At 39.7% G+C, this 24,536-nt stretch overlaps 1 protein-coding gene across 4 annotated transcripts in view; it reads left to right on the top strand.

Moving 5' to 3' along the window:
- lrpprc (leucine-rich pentatricopeptide repeat containing) overlaps window positions 1–24,536 on the top strand; it is a 173,955-nt gene that overhangs the window by 143,170 nt on the left and 6,249 nt on the right. For 3 of the 4 annotated variants that reach the window (XM_062059048.1, XM_062059047.1, XM_062059049.1), the window contains 7 exons: window positions 196–284; window positions 1,363–1,567; window positions 3,507–3,634; window positions 4,797–4,912; window positions 13,816–13,890; window positions 14,049–14,133; window positions 22,204–22,346. In XM_062059048.1, the coding sequence (XP_061915032.1) occupies window positions 196–284; window positions 1,363–1,567; window positions 3,507–3,634; window positions 4,797–4,912; window positions 13,816–13,890; window positions 14,049–14,133; window positions 22,204–22,346 (841 nt within the window). Of the gene's footprint in view, window positions 1–195; window positions 285–1,362; window positions 1,568–3,506; window positions 3,635–4,796; window positions 4,913–13,815; window positions 13,891–14,048; window positions 14,134–22,203; window positions 22,347–24,536 lie in introns of those variants that run through there. The other variant, XR_009827284.1, reaches the window with a different exon arrangement.

Here is a 24,536-nt window from a genome sequence, read left to right as displayed (position 1 = left end):
CATCGCCTATTGTCTCGTGTGCTTGTCCGCTGCAGGATTACTTTCCCAAAAGCCTTCTAATGTTGCAAAGTTCTAAGACACCACAAAGATATTAACTCGGTCGCCCCAGTTTCAAAAGCTTTGCCTTTTATATTTGGCCCAAATAGAACATTTGGCTTGATCTTAAGTATAAGCGGCCTTTTAACTCTTTTCCAGTGCCATGTCTGATGTGCAAGACTTCCAGCTGAGTGACATTGCCAACAGTTTAAGGGTCGTCACACTCAGCAAGAGAGGCCAGGCTAAAGGTGAGTGTTGAATTCGCACACACACCATTTATAGGCCAAAGTGCAGTGATTTCGACGTCGACATACCCTAAAAATAAGTCATTATTAGGGATTAGTGTTGTTGCTATCAGGACAACCCTATTAGGGATGTAACAATATCAAACTCTCATGGTACAATATTATCACGGTATTAGGACCACGGTACAATATTATTGTGGTATTGTTTTTTTTTTTTTTTTTAAATTTAAATTTATAAAAATGCCATGGTGTGTAAAATTAAGTGGCAGGAATGTTTAGGATAAACACACATATTGAATTTCAACACAAACATAATGCTAAAATGTTCTTACTATATTAATTACTACAAACATGTATTTTTAAGTGCAAAGAATTGTGCGGAAACATCCACTGTTTCAAGCAACTATAAACATTTTTACTTTTTCATAATGTAAATACCTCAAAAATTGATGTTAAGCTTCGCTGCCTTCAAATCTTCAAATCTTTTCCGGGTGATGGTTTATCGAGTAGCTCCTCATATTTCCCGTGGTGTGCAGAGTCCACACACTTTCCTTTCGCGGCAGTGCATTGTGACCTGCTCTATGTCGCCCTGGAAACGCTGGAGACAAAGGTTATGTTTTCGCCAGGGTTTGTTTGCCTTGTTTGTTAGCAACATAATTTAAAATGGTATGGATGGACTCTGATGAAATGTCCTTAAAAAGCAATTCCTCTTACCTACTTGGCTCACAGTTTTCCCGCGTGCTTCCTCCTTTTCTCCCCTTTACTGAGTTCCATGCCCCCAGCTTCCGGTCCCGCCCTCTGGTCCCACGCTGGACAGAGTATTATGGGAAATGTAGTTTATTTTTAGACCATCCATTGCAAAAGCGGCAGCAAAAAACTACACTCACTAATTTTCGTTTCATATCGTCAGACGTCACCGCATTATTGTGATGATTTTGAAACTGCAATACCGCGGTATCTACAATATCGTTTCATCCCTTGTCAATATTTATGAATTACATAAAAGGTTTTACACTAATTTGTAATAAATTGGACACCCCTGTTTTTGGCAAACATCACCACATCTCATGCTCTACCACAGATGCTTTGGATACCCTGAAGTCCATGCTACAGAACAACCAAGTGCCCTCGTCGCTTGCTGTCACCAGACTGATCCAGAGCCTCGCCAGCCTAGGCGACGTGGAGGGAATTAAGGAAGTGAGCTCGCTGATGGAGCAGCTCGGCACAAGCCTCAACCTGTCCAGCATGGTGTTTACCAAAAATATGGCCCTGGCTCACATCAAGAAGTAAGGCTGCCTAGTGTTAATGTTAGGGTTCTATTGTGACATTAAAGCATACTTGCCAACCCTCCCAATTTTCCCGGGAGACTCCCGAATTTCAGTGCCCCTTCCGAAAATCTACCGGGGCAACCATTCTCCCGAATTTCTCCTGATTTCCACCCGGACAACAATATTGGGGGCGTGCCTTAAAGGCACTGCCTTTAGCGTCCTCTCTCACTTGAAAAAGAGACTATTATATATGTCTCCATTTTCCATAGGTTTATCTATAACCCATAAAGTAGGCAGGCACGGAGCTATTTCTCAGCGTGTGTTTATTCCAGCCGGCACGTTAATACACTGACACACAACATCCGGATTCCCATCATGCATTGCTTCAAAACAACGGCAAGTAGTAATGTCCAAAAACTTAACAGAGACGAAGCAGAAGAACGAATAAGAGACATGGCGACGACGAGTAAGAAGAAGTACGCTTGCAAGTTCCACAATGATTAGAAAAATAATTTCAGTTCATCCAGGACAGCTCGAAGGGGAAAGGGGTATGCTGCCTGCAAATTTTGTAGATCACGGTGGCCGAACGGATATACTCACTCATAAACGGATTATTTTTATATATTTATATATATATATATATTTGGCGGCACATTCGGTCAAGTTTTTGATGATTTTTCTTTTTTTTTTTAATATATCCACTTCTTATCTGCATTGTTCTTCACACCCACTTTCTTCCTACTCATGGTTGGAAAGAAAGTTATGTCCAATTTTTAGCTGTAAGTTAATACTAACAAGTAAAACCAGATGTTGTGGGCAGATCTTACGGGGTTCACTATGGCATTCGCTAGGCCAACTTAAAGCAATTAGCTATAGAGGCAACTCTTATCTCAAAACACTCTTAAATTAAGGTACCACTTTATTGATTTAGTTTTTAGAACTGAATAACAAAATGTAAGCAGTTTGTTTTGCATTACTGTATCCAAAATGACTGTATGATTGACCTTGAAATCGAGCTACATACTTAACCATGGTTATGGTGTACTGTTACACCTGTGCCAAGCACTGTTAGCATTAACAAAACTTTAAAATTAATAATCATTACTTTGCAAACTATAAGGTAAAATGGAAGGACTACTTTTTTATCTGTTGCATCACACAAAGAACAATACCGCCAGGCAAGTGCCTGACGAGACTTACAATGACACACTCTTAACATAAAAGCTTAGCAAGTGAGCGGGACGTCCAGGACAAATGGGAGTAATAGGATTATTCATGGTTTCCTTTTAATGTCATGAAAACACCCATCCTCCACTGTCGTTGCATCGCTCTTCAAACAACGGAAGACAAAATATAAAACACATTGTGCATCAAACTTTCATCACGCCACTTGCCACATTAGCGCTGTCCCCCCAAGCCCAAGCAATGGTGGCGGCGGCAGCGTCCCCGTGTCAACTCAGTAGCGCTGCTGAAAGAGGAAAAAATAGCAAGACGGCCTCACGCCCGATTGGCCATCGCGCGCCGCGGCCCTGTCAGCTTGAACCCTGACCTCTTGGAGCGGCGCTCTGAGCTGCCCTGACACATGTGTCCCCACTGCGCCTGAGTCAAGCTGACTGGTTAAGAGCCGGGGTGGGGAAGCAATCGGGACCGGAAAGCGTAGAACCACATTTAGCGGGGCCCCCCGCTGAATTATTCAGACGGTCCCAGTCGCAACAATCAGGGTAGATATGTTCACCCACCTCTGGACACTCACACATACACTTGCACGTAGGCCCCGGTTAAATATTCATCACGATGGCGACTGTGGAAGGGGGAGGAACAGTTAAGTGTACTGGCCAGGCCGGGTTGCCAGATTGAGTCGGGTGAGATCCACATAGCGTTCTCTTTTCAAGGCTTAGTGTTCCAGCAAAGTACAAAAAAGTGAGTATGTTTCTGACATGAACTAATTTCTCCTCAGCGATGATTTGGAGTCAGCTGTCGAGATGCTTGAAGAACTTTACACCAGACCAGACAACAAAAACCCCAGTATAGTCTTTGTGTTCCGGAAGATTTTGATGGAAGAAAACGACAAAGCCCTCGATAAGTGTAAGACATACGCACAATGCATATGTATCAAGAAACATTCACATTGCTTTGATTACTCCTCGAATGCCTTCATTCATCGCAGTAAGACCTTGTTCGCTCTACAGGTCAATTCAGATTTTTTTGCCCAAATCGGATTTTTTCCGTATTTTTCAAATCTGACCCAGGCTGCTATCGTATGTGGACATAAATAGGACATGTATCGAATGAGACTGATGACCAATACGTCATCGAATAGCGATGAACGTCTTAATTCTACGCCAAAATAGACTGTTGCAAAATAAAGTGGACACATGAGCAGAAAACAGGCGAAAATAATGTTTTAGGAACTCACGTCAATGTTCCACCACTCCTGTCTTTAAATGCTCGCCCACACGCTCTTTTGAGCAGACGTCCAAGCAAATGTTCCGCAAACTGGAAGAGCCAAAATGCTTGCCTTCTTCTTATATCTTCTGTGCGCAGTGATTTGGTTCAGAAAATGTTGACTTTAATTGCACAAAAGCCTTGAAATTGCCATAAATGCGGCAGGACTGAGACTGACTGGAGTGGAGCAATGTTTACTTCCGTGTCATCTCTGCAGGCGGGTCAGTTTGCATTTACTTTAAACATCGCAATTTTTTTGTAATGTGAATGATTACATAAAAAAATCTAATTTGACAAAAAGAATCCACATTGGACATCCTACCCTGCAGTGTGAACATAGCCTAAAGCATTGCCTAAAACAATAAGAGTGCAATACTTTTTCATAACATGGTCTCTACTGCCTATTTTACTGTTATATTTTTATTCTCATTGTTGCTTTTTATTTTTATTCTTATTGTAATTTTTTTCTATTTTGTTTCCATTTATACCCCTATTATTTACTTTTTACTTTTTAAATTCGATCTCAATTCTGTACACTGCTGCTGGAATTTTAATTTTCCTGAGGGAACTCTCCTGAAGGAATCAAAGTACTATCTATCTATCTATCTATCTATCTATCTATCTATCTATCTATCTATCTATCTATCTATCTATCTATCTATCTATCTATCTATCTATCTATCTATCTATCTATCTATCTATCTATCTATCTATCTATCTATCTATTTATCTATCTTATCTAATCTATCTTATCTATCTTATCTATCTATCTATCTATCTAAATGTTCCTGTTGTGTTGCAGTGAGCGCCATGGCTGAGCGGCTAGCCAACCACTTCGCCTGTTACAGACCGGCTACTGATTTGTTCATACAACTCCTGGAGATGGACAAAGTAGAAGATGCCAAGTTCATGCTGGCTGTAAGTGTTTACGAAGAAGATGACTTATAACCTTTTATATTGTGATGGAACTCTAAACCTGTCCATGCTAGTGTTCCTCAGGGTTCAGTCCTCAGACCAGTGTTATAATTTTCCTATACTGCATTTCCTCCAATGGCTTCTCCATTTCACATTGGAGTCCCTCAGGGTTTTCCTGGAGTTTGTGGTCTTTATTGCAATGACCCCTTTACAGACCAAATTATCTTTTGATCTGGAGTCCCTCAAGGCTCAGTCCTTGTGTTTTTTCGAACCTTCTTCTACCCAGAATTTGCTTTTTTTTTTCAAAACACAGTCCCTCAGGCTTCATCCTGAGGCCCCCCTATATTTGTTACAACTGTATTTTAAACTAGTGTCCCTCAGGGATTCATCCTGTGGCTCATATAATTATTTCTGTTCTAGTTATATATATATACTGTACCTTACATCTCATTGCTTCTTCCATGACTGCTATTCTGATGACCCCCAGCACAACCCTACTCTCACATACCAGACACGCCACCTCTTAAGACGGTAGTACTTTGTTGTGTGTGCGCGCCATGAAGCAATTAAAATCATGTGCAGTAGTAAGAGAAAGGAAAGTAGTGATGATTTTAGTCCATCACGAGTCCCTGATGCCTACGTCCAGTTTTCAGACCCCTGTGATGGCCGGACGCATTCAACCACCACAGTTTAACTAATTTATCCGGCCTCGCATTTGCGTCCCACATCCCACAGCGTCTGGTGGTCTGTGGTCGGCCGCAGCCGCCTGCACCGACTTCTACTTCACTTATTTACGCACAGTTCATGCGTTACAGCTCGATGGCTTTGCTTTGAGCTTGGGGAAATGAATATGTAGAGGCTCAGATGGGTGAGAGACGGGCGGGGGAGGACAAGACACCGACAGAGCAGCTGAGACGGAGACGATACACGGGCGGTAAATGGAAAGTTCACAGCGATTGCCTCTCGCTCGCTCGTTGGTTTGCATGTGTGACTAAAGTGCGCACTAATGAACATACACGTTACTGCTCGAGCTCGCTGCACTTCATTACTATTTAAACAGGAATCCACACTTTTTTAGGTCACTCATATCATTCTGTTCTCAAATGTTTATCACAGTTTTAACTTAAATGAGTACAATTGGCGTGCGCTCATACACCAAACATTTACTAACCGTTTTTTGAACTTAATAGGAAACAATTGTATAAACTACACTATGAGAGAAAGCTGACCATGTCTGCCCCTCATTTGCTCACTGACATCCTGAGTGATAATCCCTCTCAATCATTAAACAGACATGTCTGACACGCTTTAATGAACAGATATGTTACTCCCTAACTACTTTCCTCTTCATCACTATTTAAACACCAACTATGGATTACATTACTTTACATCCATTCCTCTCGGCTGATATGCATCCTGGGCAGCTTTCACACAGTTTTTTTTGTCCCTCTCTGTGTAGTTGTTTTTGTAACATGCCACATCGTCATGTTTGCCAATCAAAAGAATGATAGTGACTTGAGTAAAAGGAAATGGAATGTAGACTGATAATGGATGTCACACTTTAAAATAAATGGTGACAAAATGTATACATTATTTTAAGTATTAAATTAAATATCAAATAACTGACCTTAAATAAAGGATGTACATAAATTTGTCACACCTTTATCGCTGTTATTTGTTCCCAGATATGACCGCAATAAATGTATTTCCGCAAAATTATTAATTATAAATCAAATGTTTTCGTAGCTAAAACATGTCTGTAATCTTCTAAGTGTGTTTTTCAACATGAGGAGCCCTCAAGACTTGAACAACACCAGCTTTGCACTCTTTTAACCAAATATAGTAATGCTGCCTCAGGCTGAGCCAATCAGTGGCCACAATACTGAACCGCGCACTCCGACTGTTTTGGTCTCCTCTAGTGGCCAATGCTACTGTAGTGTTGATATTCTTAGTTTATTTTAGTGATGGGTAACGAATGCGGTACTTTTTTTTGGGGCACTGACCGAATCCCGCCGGTCCTACAGATTCACGTAAAATCTAACAGTGCCCCATCACGCTACCTGGGTTGCACGGCTGACGACTCACCTGGCAATCACTCAAGCAGCACTGAGAGCAGACTGAGCAAAACTACTTTTAGGTAATGTTGCAATTTCCAATGCCAACAAATAAATTAACTCGATAAACGCTCCAATGTAAGTAAAGAAAGATGCCACTTTTCCAAAAATACGCTAGCTTGATGCTAATGTACATAGGCTTTGCTATTGACATGCTACTGATTAGCATTAGCGATTCTACATTGCGATTTCAACACCTCAAAATTTGCTAAGGAATACTACAACTAAGATCCACATTACTCCACATTGAGGAGTCAGTTAAGCTAGGACTAACCAGCGCCAGGCTGCAAAATTCCTGAACACATGGCATTTCTCGTAGAATAATACATAACTCACTCACGGAGGAGGCGGTAGCTGTTCCAAGTCGGGACCCGGGCTGGACCACTCCTCTTTGCATTAGGTGGTGACGTCTCTGCGCTGCTGACTTGTCTCCATTCAAGATGATCCCCTGCTGGCCTCCCAGTGGACTGGTCTTTCACAATATAAAGTCGGGACCGTGGGTGAACCACTCCTTATGCATCAGTCGGTGAGGTTTCGTCGCCCCAACTTGTCTACATGCAAAAGGATCCCCTGCTTGCCCCACTATGGATTGGACTCTCACATTATTAACCGTATCCACTCGGCATCCATTGCATCGGTCACCCGGGGGTTAGGTGGTCCCCACATATGCGGTCCCTTTCAAGGTTTCTTATTGTGCCCATTGGGTTGAGTTTTTTCTTGCTCTGATGTGGGATCTAAACCGAGGATGTTGTTGTGGCTTGTGCAGCCCTTTGAGACATTTGTGATTCAGGGCTATATAAGTAAACTTTGATTGATTGAGTATTAACACTTTTTAGGACACAACAAAAGACTAGATTCACCAAGGACTAAAATCCCCATAAACTATAAACTACTGCCATCTAAGGTTGTGTACTTGCAACTGTAATTGCAACTTATTATCATACTTGCAAATGAGACTCAGAAATGTAATAATGAAACAAGATATAGCAACTGGACAGCAGTAATCATAGTCACCTCATTTTAAATGTTGTAATAAAAAGTCACATTGTAGTATCAAAAACAATATTTATCAACACACACACAGAAGTACTGAAAATTTGTACCGTTGTGTACGGGTATCAATTCCCAAGTACCGAAAATTGGTACCGTATTAGTTCAAATATAAACGGTACCCATCCCTAGTTTGTTTAGCCATTTTTTGCTTGAAAATACTTAAACACCGTTAATTGTAGAATATGCTTTAAAAAAAAAATCGGCGTTGTGGTGAAGCCGCAATATTTGAAGTGTGATGTGGCAAAGGTCGACTTCAATGGGAATACAGTATGTATATACTGTACTGTATACTTTTAAATGATTATACAAAAAAATCATGTAATTTTGGGGACATTTAAAAAAAAAAAATTTTTAAAACATAAAGCTGTCAAAGGTTTTGGTGGGGGGGTGGAAAATTGTTACTTAAAATTATGTTTATCTCCCTGGACCAGAGTTAACATATTAATACAACATTTTGTTACAATACTTTAATTCACTTTGAATACAGTTTTGGTTTGGAGGAATCATCAATAGGCATGGCCAATTTAAACTATTGCGCATTTATCTATTCATAACAAGTTTTACAATCATTCTTGCCGTCTGGTTTTTTGTGCTTCTGTCGTCCCCTCGTACCCTCCCTGGGCCATCCCATCAAAAGTCAAGCACCAAAACTCTGAAAAGCTTTTAGGCAGGCAGGCGGACAGAAAACAGTAACGACGAGCCTATCAGGAGAGGCGGCGTCAGCAGGGAGCGGGCAGTTGGGCAAGCGCAAAGTCGTTAAGAAGCGACTACAACCAGGAACACGTGTAAGTGGAGAAAAAAAGATGAGGACGTTCCCTGGGCGTCCAGAGCTTTTAGGCGGGCCGGGTCGGTTCCCAGCGTCACCTTGGGGAGAGGCTGTGACATAAAATAAATATAAAACACCAGGGAAGGGAGTGAGAGCAAAGTTGAGTGAAGTCTAATTGCCTGATTGTAGTGAAATCATTCTGCTGTGACTCACTTAATGTGTGTGTTAAAAGCCTGGCATGCCTCTGCCTTTAAATAGTGTAAGACTTTCTCTGGCTAGTAATGGGACAGTCAGGAGAACACACACACACATGAAATACACACATGGAACCATGTTTTGTGTATGATGCAAATGTAAATTTTCATGTTAAAGCTCCTCCTTTTGGATTAAGTAAGAACATGTCTGTAAATCTTGTCATGTGTCACACGCTAATCTTTATCCTTGCGCTTATGTCCAAACAGCTCTTTTTATTCAACTGGAGCAAAAGTTTTTTTTTATACAGCAAATCGTCTTAAGTGGGGTTGTCACGATACTAGAATTTCTGTGGTCAATACCAATACATGTCAATGTTCACAATTCTCAATACATATTCAATACTGAACTCACTTTTAAATTCACTATCTTATTGAAAACTGTTCCGAAGTATCAAGTATTTTAAGATCACTGTGTTTCAACATCTTTTTCCGCAGCCACCAGTATATCAAAACAAACAATACTCTGCTTATGAATATGCTCCTAAATAGGGATTTATACCGAGTACCGGTATTTTTTTTGTAGCGGTTCCTAATTGGGTTGGTCCATGAGGACAGTGAAGATTCTGGACTAACAATACCGCCATCTGTATTTTTTATTTTTTGTTCCAGCTGACCGATGTAATTATGACACGCTGTCCCATTCAGTTCAGCTGCCACTGCTACACATTAAAATCACATTTGAATAATGACAAATAAGGAAGCAACGCCACACAAAATTTGTAACACATTTCACAAAAGTTCCTCAAAGTCACGCATGCTCACTGTCATTTTGAAGTGAACGCACTTTACTCACGACGAGTCACTCACCACCGCGTTTTATCAACCGTCCACCTAGTGATCCATTAATCTACAGACCAATATTAATCCACTCAAAAAAGTGAAACATTAAGGTAATATGATCATCCATAAAGTTGCTTTGAAGCAAGATAGTATCCGCTGTGACGGACAGGTCTCTGGTTGCCGTCTGACGTCGCGCCGTGTTTGCATGGCATTAAAAGACATCTGCCTTAAATGTATTTTTAGTTTGTTCTGTCTCTTGACTACAAACTGGACGATCAATCATTACACTCTTTTTATTTATATAATACATTGGTAGCTGTCAACACTCAATATGGTTTCCGGTCCGTCACTCAAATACGTGCGTGTGCAACACAAACACAAAAAACAATTCCTATTTCTTACAAAATGCACACCCACATAGCACATAGCATTTATTTGATATGAAATATAATGTAAAAATGTCTATGTTTTGCACATGCATGCCATATATAAATATTATTTCCAGCTGAGTGTAATTGTAAAGAATTGAAACACAGTGATGGATCTGTGTGGTCTTTACAAAAGATGACATAACTGCATTTCGCCTTGCACTGCACACATTAGTGCTGGGCGATATGGAAAAAAATGTATATCACGATATGGATCATTTTATATCACGATAACGATATACCACGATATAGCTATGGTGCGCTTTCAGTTCTATGAAAAATTTAACAACATACATGACCACTTACCTTTTTTCTCACTTTATTTGCAAGTTAAATAAACAAATACATTTGGTATAGCAAACAACAATAGCAACAAAACACATTTTTCAGGGTTCACTGCCACACACAGCCACATGAACACTAACACTACACGAAGCATGACAGGACAGTTTAATAATAAACGGGATACAGCATGCAAAGGTACACCCTTACACTATTCAGAGGTATGTTAGGAAAACGACATAAGAAACATGGATAAACACAGCAATATTGACATTAGCTGCCACACACACCTTGGGCGATCGCGGCTCTGGTGTGATCCTCTGGGAAATAAGTAGTTTCCAGGCAGCGATAAATAAAGCCAGACTGATGAGTTACCCCCTATTTTGGGTTGGAGTTTGTCCTGGGACTCCGTCTCTGCTGATTGTGGGGGTTCCATTTCTTTTTCCGCCAGCGCATCGCCTACCCGTCCTGTCTCCATGTTTACTTACAATGATCCCCTCATGTAGGGTTGCCACCTTTCAGAACTGGAAATAAGGAATACTCCTCACCGTGGTGCAGCGAAACTGCACGGCCAATATAAATTTGAGGGTTCGGCTCCCTAAAACCCTGATGGTGGTAGTCATTTGTAATGAAATTGGCTGATAGCCTAAAACATATATTTAAAGAAATATTTGTGGTTTGTATTAGAGCTGTCAAAATTATCGAGTTATTATGTGATTAATCACAAAAAATATTGCAATAACAATGAACGCACTTAGATTATTCATGCAATTTATTTTGATCATTAAAGCTGTTTGACCTTATCTGCTATATGGTCAGTGATCAGGGGCCGTACTTATCAAGCTTCTTAGAGTGCCATTTTACACTTAAGTCCTGAAAATTAGCGAAATTTAGTCCTACTCTCAAACTTAAGAATAAAAGCTTTTTATCAACGTTCTTAAGTCTAAGAATCACTCCTACTCTCCACGATATTTAAGAGACCTTCAGAGGTGTCTTAAGTGGTTAGGAGTTGCCAGCAGGGGATGGCACTGAGGCGAGAGACGTGCGCGAACGTTCATCTTTGTTTGATGACGAGCAGCTGATCAAACGGCATCGTTTAGACAGAGCAGGTATTATTTATGTCACAGATTTAATAATTTTCCATTCCTTGTTGATTTCTGCATGTGGCTGCAGTTGACTAGTATATATAGAGCCACCCACACCAGTTTCAAATTAGTTGCCTAATTAATGAATTGGAAAGAAAATGTTATGAGTGTAGCGTATGTGTGTGGCACACACATACGCTAGGTTACAGCATGTGAGGTGAGTGACGTCAGTGAGTGTGTGGGCAAGAGAGAGAGGGAGCGGTATTGTGAGTGCGAGCGGGGACTAGTTTGTTTTGTGTTGGATTGGCTGTGTGCAAGCAATCAATAAAGCAAGATTTGCAACTAATCGCCGGACTCATCATTCACTCTAAAGTCGTCCGCTGTGGAGACCCACTGTCGGGTAAAGTGAAGGGTGTTGCCCCGAGCATACATCCTGGAGAAGTGTCTCCCCTGCCTCTTTGTTACGGCCTGGGAGCAGGAAGCAGGAAAGGTGCAACAAAAAGGAAACATTTATTTTTGATTCATTGCCAATATTGTTTGTTTGTTTTGTATTATTTTGTAGTTTATTGTCAAAATATACACTCCCATTGTCCACTTAAATATTTCTAAGATATTTCTTTATTCTTAGACAAGGGATTCCCTTCCGTGATTGGTCATTTCTATGGACACAGAAATGACGTCACCTAAAATTCCGTTTACGGCACATAGTAATGTCTTAATTCAGCTCTGAGTGTGACACTTAAGATTCAGTCCTACACTTCGCTGAAAGTGTGAGTAAGACGCTTGATAACTAACTATTAAGTGCAGCTTTCAGCGAATAATTTATTTACTCTTAAGTCAACTATTAGCAGACTTCTTAGGAGTAATTCTAAGAAGCTTGATAAGTACGGCCCCAGACCAATGCATATGCAGTATAAAAATGATCGAGGAGACTCCGACTGGTCTGCTTGTTGGCAAATTTCACTCCAAAATACATCCTGCAAGAACTTCAGATAAAACTGTTACCAATTTTTGTGCAAATAAATGACATGCACTCAAGTAAATTGTTTAAAAATGTTCCTGGATGACAATCAATCAATCAATCAAAGTTTATTTATATAGCCCTTAATCACAAGTGCTTCGAAGGGCTGCACAAACCACAATGACATCCCCTGATCTGAACCCACATCTGGTCAAGGAAAAACGTAAAACCTGTAATGGGAAAAAGCAGAAACCTTGGGAAGTGGATGCAAATGTGGGGACCCCTCCCTCTTGGGGGATTGGCTGCAATGGATGCCAAGTGAGTACAGATATTGAATTAGTCATGATAGTGAGAGTCCAGTCCATAGGAAGGTTAGCAGACAGTCGTATGCGGAACTTCTTGCATGTACGCAAATCTGCAACGCAGAGACGTTACCAACCAATGCAATCAGAGTGGTTCACCATGGGTCACGACTTATTCATGATAATGTAAGAGTGCAGTCAATTGGAAGGCCAGCAGAAGGTCGCAGAGGGATGTCATGTACGCGAGTCGGTAACGCACCGACCAACGCATATAAGTAAATTGTGTACAAATATTGGGGTCTTTTCTTAAGCAAATTTTAATTATGCATGCAAATAATTACCTGTGATTAATCATGATTAATCCAAATTCCAAGATGTTATTAGTCTGATTTTTTTAAAATTATCATTTGACAGCCCTAGTTTTTATTTATTATCAACCTTTTTGCTGTATTTTATTTTATTTCTACAATTTGCAGTGGGCCAAAAAAAGCTGCCTTTCGCAAATGGTCCTCGGGCCACACTTGGAACAACACTGGTTTACGTATTTCACAAGGAAGGAAAAGTGTTGCCAAATGTCAAAGTGTCTGTGACCTCTGTCTTCTTAGCGCTTTTGAAAGAAATGACACTCCCTTGGGCTTGTGGTGGCGGATCTCCGTCCTCCCTTACGCGACGAATACCTCGCCTTTTGTGACCGCTTGTATTTGATTATAAATCTTTGATCTTTCACGTTTAATGCGTACCTTTACTCACTAAATGTACATACATATATATATATATATATATATATATATATATATATATATATATATATATATATATATATATATATATATATATATATATATATATATATATATATAATATTCTGTCTCTTCCTGCAGAGAAATATCTTCATAGCCGAGCAAAAAGAAGCACTAATATCATACTTGGCGCGGTTGTCGTCGAAGCCAGGAAAGGTAGGAGTCACATGTCACCCTTTAAAAAGAAAAACGTAATAAAAGTAACTCCAATTTTCTCTGTTTTGTTTGAGTTAGCATGGTTAGCTAGCATGTTTGGGACAATTGCTCTGATATGGTTATTGTTCTCTTGTTTGTGTGTGTGTGTGACTTTCTAGACGGACAAAATCAATACCTTGCTGAGCCTGATCCCGGACTTTGTTGAGAAGGAAGCGTTGTTCCCGTACATGATGCAATCTCACGGTAAGAACCGCACACATTAGACAAACCCCTGGCTAGTTAGCATGGAGCGGCTAACCTAGCTGACATGTACATTAACAATACATCAGGTCAAGGAGTGTGTGTGTGTGTGTGTGTGTGTGTGTGTGTGTGTGTGTGTGTGTGTGTGTGTGTGTGTGTGTGTGTGTGTGTGTGTGTGTGTGTGTGTGTGTGTGCGTGTGCGTGCGCGTGCGCGTGCGTGTGCGTGCGCGCGTGCGCGTGCGAAGACATGAGGGCCTTTTGAAGAACACATGTCCTCTAACGAGTTAGCTGTCTTGCCTAGCCTAGCGTTCTAATCGCTACACGGCCCGCCACTCTGCGCTTCCTTTTTGTTTTACACGTCGGTGCTTGCCGCATGACGCTCCACGCCTTTTAAGTCCGTCCCCGTCCTCCCAGTTTCTCCTCATTTATCACAGCGGAGATGAGCGGACATGACTAATTCATTAGCATTAGCCTGCTGGGGACGCTATTAGCACACATGCTTCTACACTCAGTGTTGTTGAGGTGTAATATTTACACATTAAACCATTATTCGCACCAACATATGACACCTTCACTTGGGTATTTTGCTCATGACGTGTTCCATCAAAGTATTACTATTGTATGAGCGCTTGTTTGGTGTTTGATACATCTAAAAGGTAAAAATGTATTTCATTGTAGTGGTAAGTTTAAAAACTGTTGGAAGTGTGGGCAAAGTGCTTTTGAAGGGCTTGAAATTGTAACAGTCAAGGTCTGCTAATGTATTTTCTTTGACTGTCTTGATCTACAGCAGTGGTCCTTAACCTTCTTTGAGGTAGCGAACCCCACCAGTTTCATATGCGCATTCACCGAACCCTACTTTAGTGAAAACTTTTTCTTTTTTTTTTTTTTTTTTTAAATTTAAAATTCAAGACAACACTTTAGTATGGGGAACATATTCTAAGTAACATACTTAATATAGAGTTATTAGGACACTAGGGGAACATATTCTAAGTAACAAAGACTTAATTTAGAGTTGTTTGGTTATAATAAGGCCATGCCGAATAAGGCATTAATAAGCACTTAATAATGACTAGTTAAGAGCAAATATGTTACTAATTTGCATGTTAATAAGCAACTAATTAATGGTGAATATGTTCCCCATACTAAAGTGTTACCATGTTTTTTTACTGGTGCACAAAATGAATCGTGCATGAACATCACCTTGTTCAAAGAACAAAACCAACACAGTGCATAAACTCACAACAAATTACACACCTGCAAATCAGTCTGACTTCTGCTGTTGCCGTATCCGTAATACGCCGATAGGGAGAAGTTTTTATTTACACGATGAGTTGGGTGTGTCTTGACCTCCACCGAACCCCTGAGCCCGACTCGCCGAACCCCTAGGGTTCAATCGAACCCAGGTTAAGAACCACTGATCTACAGCTTTCAAGAAGTAGATATGAATTCATTTGTACAATAATATATTATTATTTTTCAACGCAACAACATCCAAAGTGTGTTAGAACTCTACTTGAATTTCACCTCATTAACAACTTAGTGTTATCTATCACAGGTAATTTATACCATTAATTGGGATTAATATATTTTTCATATTTAAATAATAAATGGGTTATACTTGTATAGCGCTTTTCTACCTTCAAGGTACTCAAATCGCCTTGACACTATTTCCACATTCACCCATTCACACACTGATGGCGGGAGCTGACATGCAAGGCCCTAACCACGACCCATCAGGAGCAAGGGTGAAGTGTCTTGCTCAAGGACACAACGGACGTGACGAGGTTGGTAGAAGGTGGGGATTGAACCAGGAACCCTCAGGTTGCTGGCACGGTCACTCTCCCAACCCGTATATATTTAGCGCGATATGTTTTCTAATCACGGTATTCTGATGTTTTATCTCTAACATTACCGTCTCACTATGCCTGCGAGTTGCCTCGCTATTCTTGTATTGACTGAGCGCAACAACACAACCTCCATGCAAGGCAAGGCAAGGCAACTTTATTTGTATAGCGCTTTTCATACACAAGGCAGACTCAAAGTGCTTCACAGACAACAAAGTGAAATGAAAGAAAATAAAAGCAAAATTAAAATGCAGACAATAAAAATAAAAACAGTGCAGACGTTAAAAGTTAAAAGATTAAAAGATTTAGCTGAAAGCTAAGGTGAACATAAAAGTCTTCAGTCTAGTTTTAAAAGTAGTGAGAGTTGGGGAGAGTCTGACATCTTCAGGAAGTTTATTCCAGCTATGTGTTGCATAGTGACTGAATGATGCGCTCCCTTGATTTGAGTTTACTCTTGGAACCGCTAACAGATTGGTCTCAGAAGATCTTAGTGATCTAGAGGGCGTATATAGTGGGAGCATATCAGTGATATACTTGGGCCCTAGACCATGTAGTGATTTATATGTGAGCAGGAGGATTTTGAAATCTATTCTCTGATGTACAGGGAGCCAATGTAAGGATTTAAGAATTGGTGTAATGTGCTCACATTTTTTGGTCTTTGTTAGAACTCTAGCAGCAGCGTTCTGAACAAGCTGTAGCTGCCTGACAGTTTTTTTGGGAAGACCTGCAAGGAGACCATTACAATAGTCTAGCCTACTGGTAATAAAGGCATGTACAAGTTTTTCTAAGTCTTGAGCTGACATGAGCCCTCTAAGTCTTTTTACATTTTTGAGGTGATAGTAGGCCGATTTTGTTACTGATTTGATGTGACTGTCGAAATGTAAATCAGAATCTAAAATAACCCCAAGATTTCTGGCTTTATTTGAGGTTTTCAGGGACAGTGATTGAAGGTGTTGGATGACTTTAAACCTTTCTTTTTTAGCACCAAAAACAATTATCTCAGTTTTATCTTCATTTAGTTGTAGGAAATTTTGGCACATCCAGTGTTTGACTTGCTCAATGCACTGGCACAGAAGATCTATGGGGCGATAGTCATTTGGTGATAGCGCTACATAGATTTGGGTGTCATCGGCATAGCAATGATGGTCAATGTTATTATTTTGCATGATTTGTCCTAGTGGGAGCATATAGATGTTAAATAAAGTCGGCCCCAAGATTGAACCTTGGGGGACTCCACACGTTACGTTGGTTGGTTCTGATACAAAGTCACCAATGGAAACAAAATAGTTCCTATCTTGTAGATATGACTTGAACCAGCTTAAAACTGTGCCTGAGATCCCCACCCAGTTTTCCAACCTGTCCAAAAGTATTGAGTGGTCGACAGTGTCAAATGCAGCACTGAGGTCCAAAAGCATTAATACTGAAGTTTTGCCAGAGTCTGTGTTTAGACGGATGTCATTTATAACTTTAAGAAGGGCCGTCTCTGTGCTATGAAGAGGTCGAAATCCTGACTGGAAGTTGTTGTGGCAGCCAGTAGAAGCCAAGAAGTGATTTAGTTGTTGGAGGACAACTTTCTCAATTATTTTACTTATGAATGGTAGATTTGAAATTGGTCTGTAGTTGTTGATAACAGAGGCATCTAGGCTCTGCTTTTTTAGAAGAGGTTTAATGACTGCAGTTTTGAAAGCCTTCGGGAAATTGCCCGATTTAATAGAATTATTAACTATTTGCAAGATGTCTGTTGATAGGCAGTCAAAAACATTCTTAAAGAAGTTGGTAGGTAAAACATCAAGGCAGCAGGTGGATGACTTTAGAGCTGTCACCGTTTCCACTAGAGTTTTAGAGTCTATGGCATTAAAGCTTGCCATCATTGCTGTGTTACTTTTGCCTAAATGGGGTGGTGATCCAACTTTTTTACTTGAGATATTGATGGTGCGTCTGATGCCTTCAATTTTATCAGTATAAAAGAATGCAAAGTCATTGCATTTCTGCGTGGAATGGAGTTCGGCTGGTATTTGTGTTGGGGGTTTAGTCAGTCTGTCAACGATTGTGAATAGGGTTTTGGCCTTATTTGTGTTGCTGTTTATGATATTGGAGAAGAATGTTTCTCTAGCACTTTTTAAGACTAAATTGTAGGCCTGGAGGCTCTCTTTATAGATGTCATGGTGAATATGAAGTTTTGTATTCCGCCAGATTCGTTCAGCCTTCCTGCACTCTCTTCTCTGGGCTGTTACAGCAGCAGATTTTCTCCAGGGTGCCTTTTGCTTGCCAGAAATCGTTTTAACTGTAACAGGTGCAATGATATCTATGATATTCACAATTTTGGAATTAAAGTTGCTTACAAGATCATCAGCATGACATGGGTTTAGAGGTGGTAGTGAGGAGATGGCGTTTTTAAAGAGGACATTAGCATGTTCATTTATGTACCGCTTTTTGACATTCTTTGATTCTGTTTGTGTGTCCGGAATTACAGAAATATTAAAGAAAACACAGAAATGATCAGACAATGAAGGATCAATCACAAGAACATCAGAAACATTGAGACCTTTTGTGATAATCAGGTCCAGGGTGTGTCCCTTATAATGTGTAGCCTCTTTCACATGTTGAGACAGTTCAAATGTGTCTAAAATAGTAAAAAGTTCTTTTGCGCCCTTGTCATTTAAATCGTCAATATGAAAATTAAAATCACCAGTTATAACCAGGCAGTCAAAGTCAGTGGAGATGCTAGACAATAGTTCAGTAAAATCATCAAAAAAATTTGCAGAATATTTAGGTGGCCTGTAGATAATTAACAAGAGAATTTTGGGAGAGCATTTCAACACAGCACACAGGTATTCAAATGATGTAAACTCACCGAGTGACATCTGTTTCCCCTGAAACATGTTTTTAAATATAGCAGCAACCCCTCCACCTCTTTTCCCCGATCTACATATATCAATGAAGTTATAGTTGGGGGGTGCTGTCTCGATCAGAATGCTTGCACTGTTATTTTGTTCCAGCCATGTTTCAGTTAAAAACATAAAGTCAAGTTTAGAAGTGCTAATAAAATCATTGACTAAAAATGATTTGCTATTCAGAGACCTGACATTGAGCAGACCCATCCTGATGGTGTTATTGACAGGCTTCGATGTTGGCTTTGATTTGGAGATAATAGGAAGCACAAAGATTATATTGTATGTAGCCACGGCAAAAAAAAGGTCTCACTTTCACAAAACTTGGACTGCTTTGAATATTGGGGATAGGATGATTTTTTTCTCTAACAAATAATATAAAATGTTCATAATGAACTTTATGGTTTGTCAGGAGTGTGTTTATGGTTTGTATAAGTTTTGATTATTGTCTTGTTTTTAGCATAGGGTAGATCAGTGTTTTTCAACCTTTTTTGAGCCTAGGCACATTTTTTTAATTGAAAAAAATGCAGAGGCACACCACCAGCAGAAATCATTAAAAAATGAAACTCGGCAGCTGATATTGACATAAAAAGTTGGTCTCGCAATTGTTGGATATGAATTTAAACCATAAACAACCATGCATGACTATAGCTCTTGTCTCAACGTACTGTCACATCACGCCGTGACTTATTTGCAGTTTTTTGGTGTCTTCCTGTATGTAGTGTTTTAGTTCTTGTCTTGTGCTCCTATTTTGGTGGCTTTTCCTGTTTTGTTGGTATTTTCCTGTAGAAGTTTCATGTCGTTCTTGAGCGCTATTCCCCGCATCTGCTTTGTTTTAGCAATCAAAATATTTAAGTTGTCGCTATCCTTTGCATGGACATTGTTGATTGTCATGTCATGTACGGATGTACTTTGTGGACGCTGTCTGCTTCACACGCTGTAAGTCTTTGCTGTCATCCAGCATTCTGTTTTGTTTACTTTGCAACCAGTTCAGTTTCAGTTTCGTTTTGCATAGCCTTCCCTAAGCTTCAATGCCTTTTCTTAGCGGCACTCGCCTTTTGTTTATTTTTGGTTTAAGCATTAGATACCTTTTTACCTGCACACTGTCGTCTGCATATTGTGATCATGACAAACCATGTTCCCGACGTCTACAAAGCAATTAGCTACCTGCTGCCACCTACTGATATGGAAGAGTATTACACGGTTACTCTGCCGAGCTCTAGACAGCACCGACACTCTACAATGGCACATTTGCACATTTGCAGATTATTATTACTGGTTTGCAAAAAAATATTTTTTACCCAAATAGGTGAAATTACATATTCTCCCAAGGCACACCAGACTGTATCTCACGGCACACTAGTGTGCCGCGGCACAGTGGTTGAAAAACACTGGGGTAGATGATACTGCTTTTTTTGGGGTAACACGCATTGCTCTCTTAGACAAGCTATGGAGAAATGGCGTCACTTCCGGATGTGTTTTGGCCCACATTAAGCTGACTTTATACTATTATAATTAGAGATGGGTACCGAATCTGGTACTTTTCTGGCACCGACAGAATCCCACAGTCCCACAGGGAACCAATGGATGTAAAATCCAACGGTGCCATGTTACGGTACCTCGGTTGCCTGTGACGCTTTTTGTAGAGATAAATATTTACAGATCGTAATTATTCATTTTTTTTAATTGCTTGACAGCACTAATATAAATGTGTATATGTATATATATATATATGTGTGTATATGTTGTTAGTGAGGTTATCAATAGAGCCCACGTAATTTGGGAATGGTGCCATTACCGAAGGCAGTAGGTCAGTAAGAGTCGTCGTTGTGGCAGCATTAATGTTGCGGCTGCTATAGTAGTTATTATTATTATTATTAGTTTGTTGACAATGAGTCAGAACTTCGAATTTTATAAGGTAATGATCGGACTTTACTTTAGTGTACGGGAGTATCGTAACTTTAGAGGTGGTGACACCCCTGACAAGCACTAGATCTATCGTATTACCGTTGCGATGCGTGGGTTCATTTATTATTTGTGTAAGACCACAGCTATCAATTATAGTCTGGAGCGCCACGCATGGAGGGTCCGATGGGGTATTCATATGGATATTAAAGTCCCCCATTATGATTATATTGTTGGCGTGTGTCACTAGATCAGCAACAAACTCTGAGAATTCACTGATGAAGTCCGAATAGGGCCCAGGGGTGCGGTAGATAACAGCCAGGTGGAGAGGCAGCGGTGTGACAAACCTCAAAGTGAGCACCTCAAACGAGTTATATTTATTATTTAGGCTAGGTGTAAGATTATAGTTTTCATTGTATATTAGTGCGACACCCCCTCCCCTTTTAAGAGGTCGGGCAACATGTGTATTGGTATAGTTAGGAGGAGATGCCTCATTTAGCGCAAAAAAATCGTCTGGTTTGAGCCAGGTCTCGGCGAGACCAACTACGTCAAGTTTGTTGTCTCTAATGACTTCACTAACTAATAACGTTTTGGAAGATAATGATCTTATGTTTAAAAAACCCATATTATAGGTAGTGGGCTGTTTTGAGGATTGTTTGTTGAAATTATCCGAAGTAGCAATATTAATAATGTTGCGTTTATTATGCGTATTGCACTTTAAATAGTTTCGACCATATCTAGGAATTGATACGACGGGGATATTCAGATTGTTTGCTTGATGTTGCGATAAACTGAACGCATCATAGTTAGCTACCTCAGTACAATGTATGTCTGCCTCTGACACGGTCACAAAAGAAAAAACATTATGTGAGTTGTGTTTTATTCTAAGAGAATTGCTATGTGTGCAGGGATTATTCAGCCTGACGCCGGCTAGTTCTAGTTTAAATGGCTTCTTACCCGGAGACTCCACGCTTCTTTGGTTAGCTTTTCTCTTTGTTGTTAGCCCAGCTCGGCATCCCCGCTTCTGCTTCCGCTCGCACCGCTTATGTCGTCTCCATTGGCGGTCACCGCTAGCACTTGACTCCGCTGCTACAAAGGCCTCTCGATGTAGCCCACGAAGTATTCCCATGCTAGCGAGGAGGTCCACCGTACATGCATCTTTCAGTCTATAACGACCCGATCCATCCACATCCAGAATTGTCTGTCGGTCGTATGTGATCACAGAGTGTTCACGCTTTGAGCCAGCCATGAAATTGACAGAAATGACGGGTGTTTTTGGCCAAATCGCTCTACACTCCCAAGAGCGTTAGCATAGCCACAGCATTCCCATGCGCCACCATCTTGGCAAATATCATATATATATATATATCTAGCCAAACATACAGGTATATCAAATGTTTGTCGTAGTGTTGACACTTTCTTTCGTTTGGCAGTTGCTGACAACGACTTGGCGTCGGCCAAAAAGCTTTACGAGCGCATGCAGGAGGAGGGGGTTGTTGCAGACGAGCTGTCACTCAAACGCCTGGCTATGTTGTACCACAAGGCGGGAGAGACGGTGCCCTTCTCCGAGCCCCCCGTGAGTACCACCTACACACTGTACTTCTACTAGTACTACTTTTACTACTTATTTGGGGGTGTCAAAAATCGATTTTTGGAATAACATGAGTCTTATTTGTAACGATTCTTAATCAAAAAAACTAATCAAAAATCGATAACAAAATATATATATATCAAATTTTTTAATATATTTTTTTCAAATCTGTTCTGTCCAGCCACACTTTGACTTTATTAAAAGTTATTCAATATATATAGAAATTGATGTATTTTTGGAGGAATGTATTTAATCATAGAATTGGCACAAAGTGTTATTAAAAAGTATTGATTTTTAATCGAGAATCTTTTCTGAATCGACTCGAATCGAATTGTGTGGTGCCCAAAGATTCATAGCCCTACTCCTTATACTTTTTTACAACATTACTAAGACAGAGAGTACAAAAACGATGACTTTTGCTGAATATGTGTTGGTCGAGTAAATTGGGGGAACATCTTAAGTATGTATTAAATTATAATAACTATATACAGGTATTTTTAAGCCACATTTTGGCCCCAAGGTTGTGATAGTTCTTTAGATATTAGGAAAACAACTCCATCCATCCATCCATTTTCTACCGCTTATTCCCTTCGGGGTCGCGGGGGGCGCTGGAGCCTATCTCAGCTACAATCGGGCGGAAGGCGGGGTACACCCTGGACAAGTTGCCACCTCATCGCAGGGCCAACACAGATAGACAGACAACATTCACACTCACATTCACACACTAGGGCCAATTTAGTGTTGCCAATCAACCTATCCCCAGGTGCATGTCTTTGGAGGTGGGAGGAAGCCGGAGTACCCGGAGGGAACCCACGCAGTCACGGGGAGAACATGCAAACTCCACACAGAAAGATCCCGAGGCCGGGATTGAACTCACGACTACTCAGGACCTTCGTATTGTGAGGCAGACGCACTAACCCCTCTTCCACCGCGCTGCCGGAAAACAACTCAATATTAAATATTTAAATAAAAGAACAGATGTATAGAAAAAGGAACAATTCAAACATATTAGTCTTAATATCTCAACAATATGGTGGGACAAGGCCAAAATATATTTAGAAAATACTTTTAAAAATGTTTTTGTAAAAAGTCAGGTAAGTTTAAAAGAAAATAATTGTGAAATGTTTTTAAAATTCCATAAAATAAGTAAATGTTTTCAAAATTTGTTTCGTAATATTAATAGTTAGTGATAGTTTTTTAAATATAAAAGTGTAACCAAACAGTAAAACAAATCATACTTAAGTAATGCAAGTTTAAAAAAATATTTAAAAACTTTTTTCAAGAGTTCTTGAATATTAAAGATATAATAAAATATATTTTTATGAATACATTTCATAACATTTTGGCCCTGCAGGTGTGATATTTCTTTAAATATTGGGAAAAAACGTATTTACAAAACATTTGTCATGTGGTAACTTTAACAGCCTAACAACATTGTAACATCTGGTTTTATTTTTCAGGAAAGAAAATGAATGAATACTGAAATATTAATATAAGTTTTCCCCTTGTACGACTAGAAAACACTTTGTGTCAAACTTGTTAAAGTGAGTATTAAATATTTTATTTATTCACAGCTGTAAAGTGTTGAAAAAATTTTAACTTTGTGTTTTATTTTATAATTGTTTTTAATTGGACCTTTAAACAGTAAATGAATGAACTATAACGCTTAAGAGGTGGAGAAAAACAACAACATTATGTTGATAAAAAAAGTGATTATGAACATATCCAAACATACACAAAGTGTTCTTGAACGTTGGTTAGTGACGGTCGCTACATGAAGCTGCTGAGATGAGGTTAATGAGGACTATTGTGCTCCTTTTCAGCCTTTGAGCACAAACACACACCATGTAACTCTAATGTGGGCCTATTTTGATAACACACACACACACACTTGTATTTGTCACCTTCTTGAGACCTCCAAAAAATGCCTACCCCTTTAGGACCACCCTTTCTAGATACAAAAAGATGTGTATTTACAACATTAATAATCTATACATACTATGCAAATATAAAAAGGTAAACTTTTAGTTAATTCTTTTGAATTTTTTGTTTGTAGTTGGTTTTTAATCTTCATTATTTACTTCAAGTTATTACAGTATGTCTCTATATACATTTTTTTTTTAAAAATTAATTCTGGCCAAAAGGGGCGCATTTAAATTTCTCACGCAGACTTGT

The sequence above is a fragment of the Entelurus aequoreus genome, linkage group LG09 (assembly GCF_033978785.1).
Source record: "Entelurus aequoreus isolate RoL-2023_Sb linkage group LG09, RoL_Eaeq_v1.1, whole genome shotgun sequence".
NCBI lineage: Eukaryota > Metazoa > Chordata > Actinopteri > Syngnathiformes > Syngnathidae > Entelurus > Entelurus aequoreus.
Note: the sequence above shows the minus strand (reverse complement) of the source record. Positions and strands in the feature narration are given on the sequence as shown.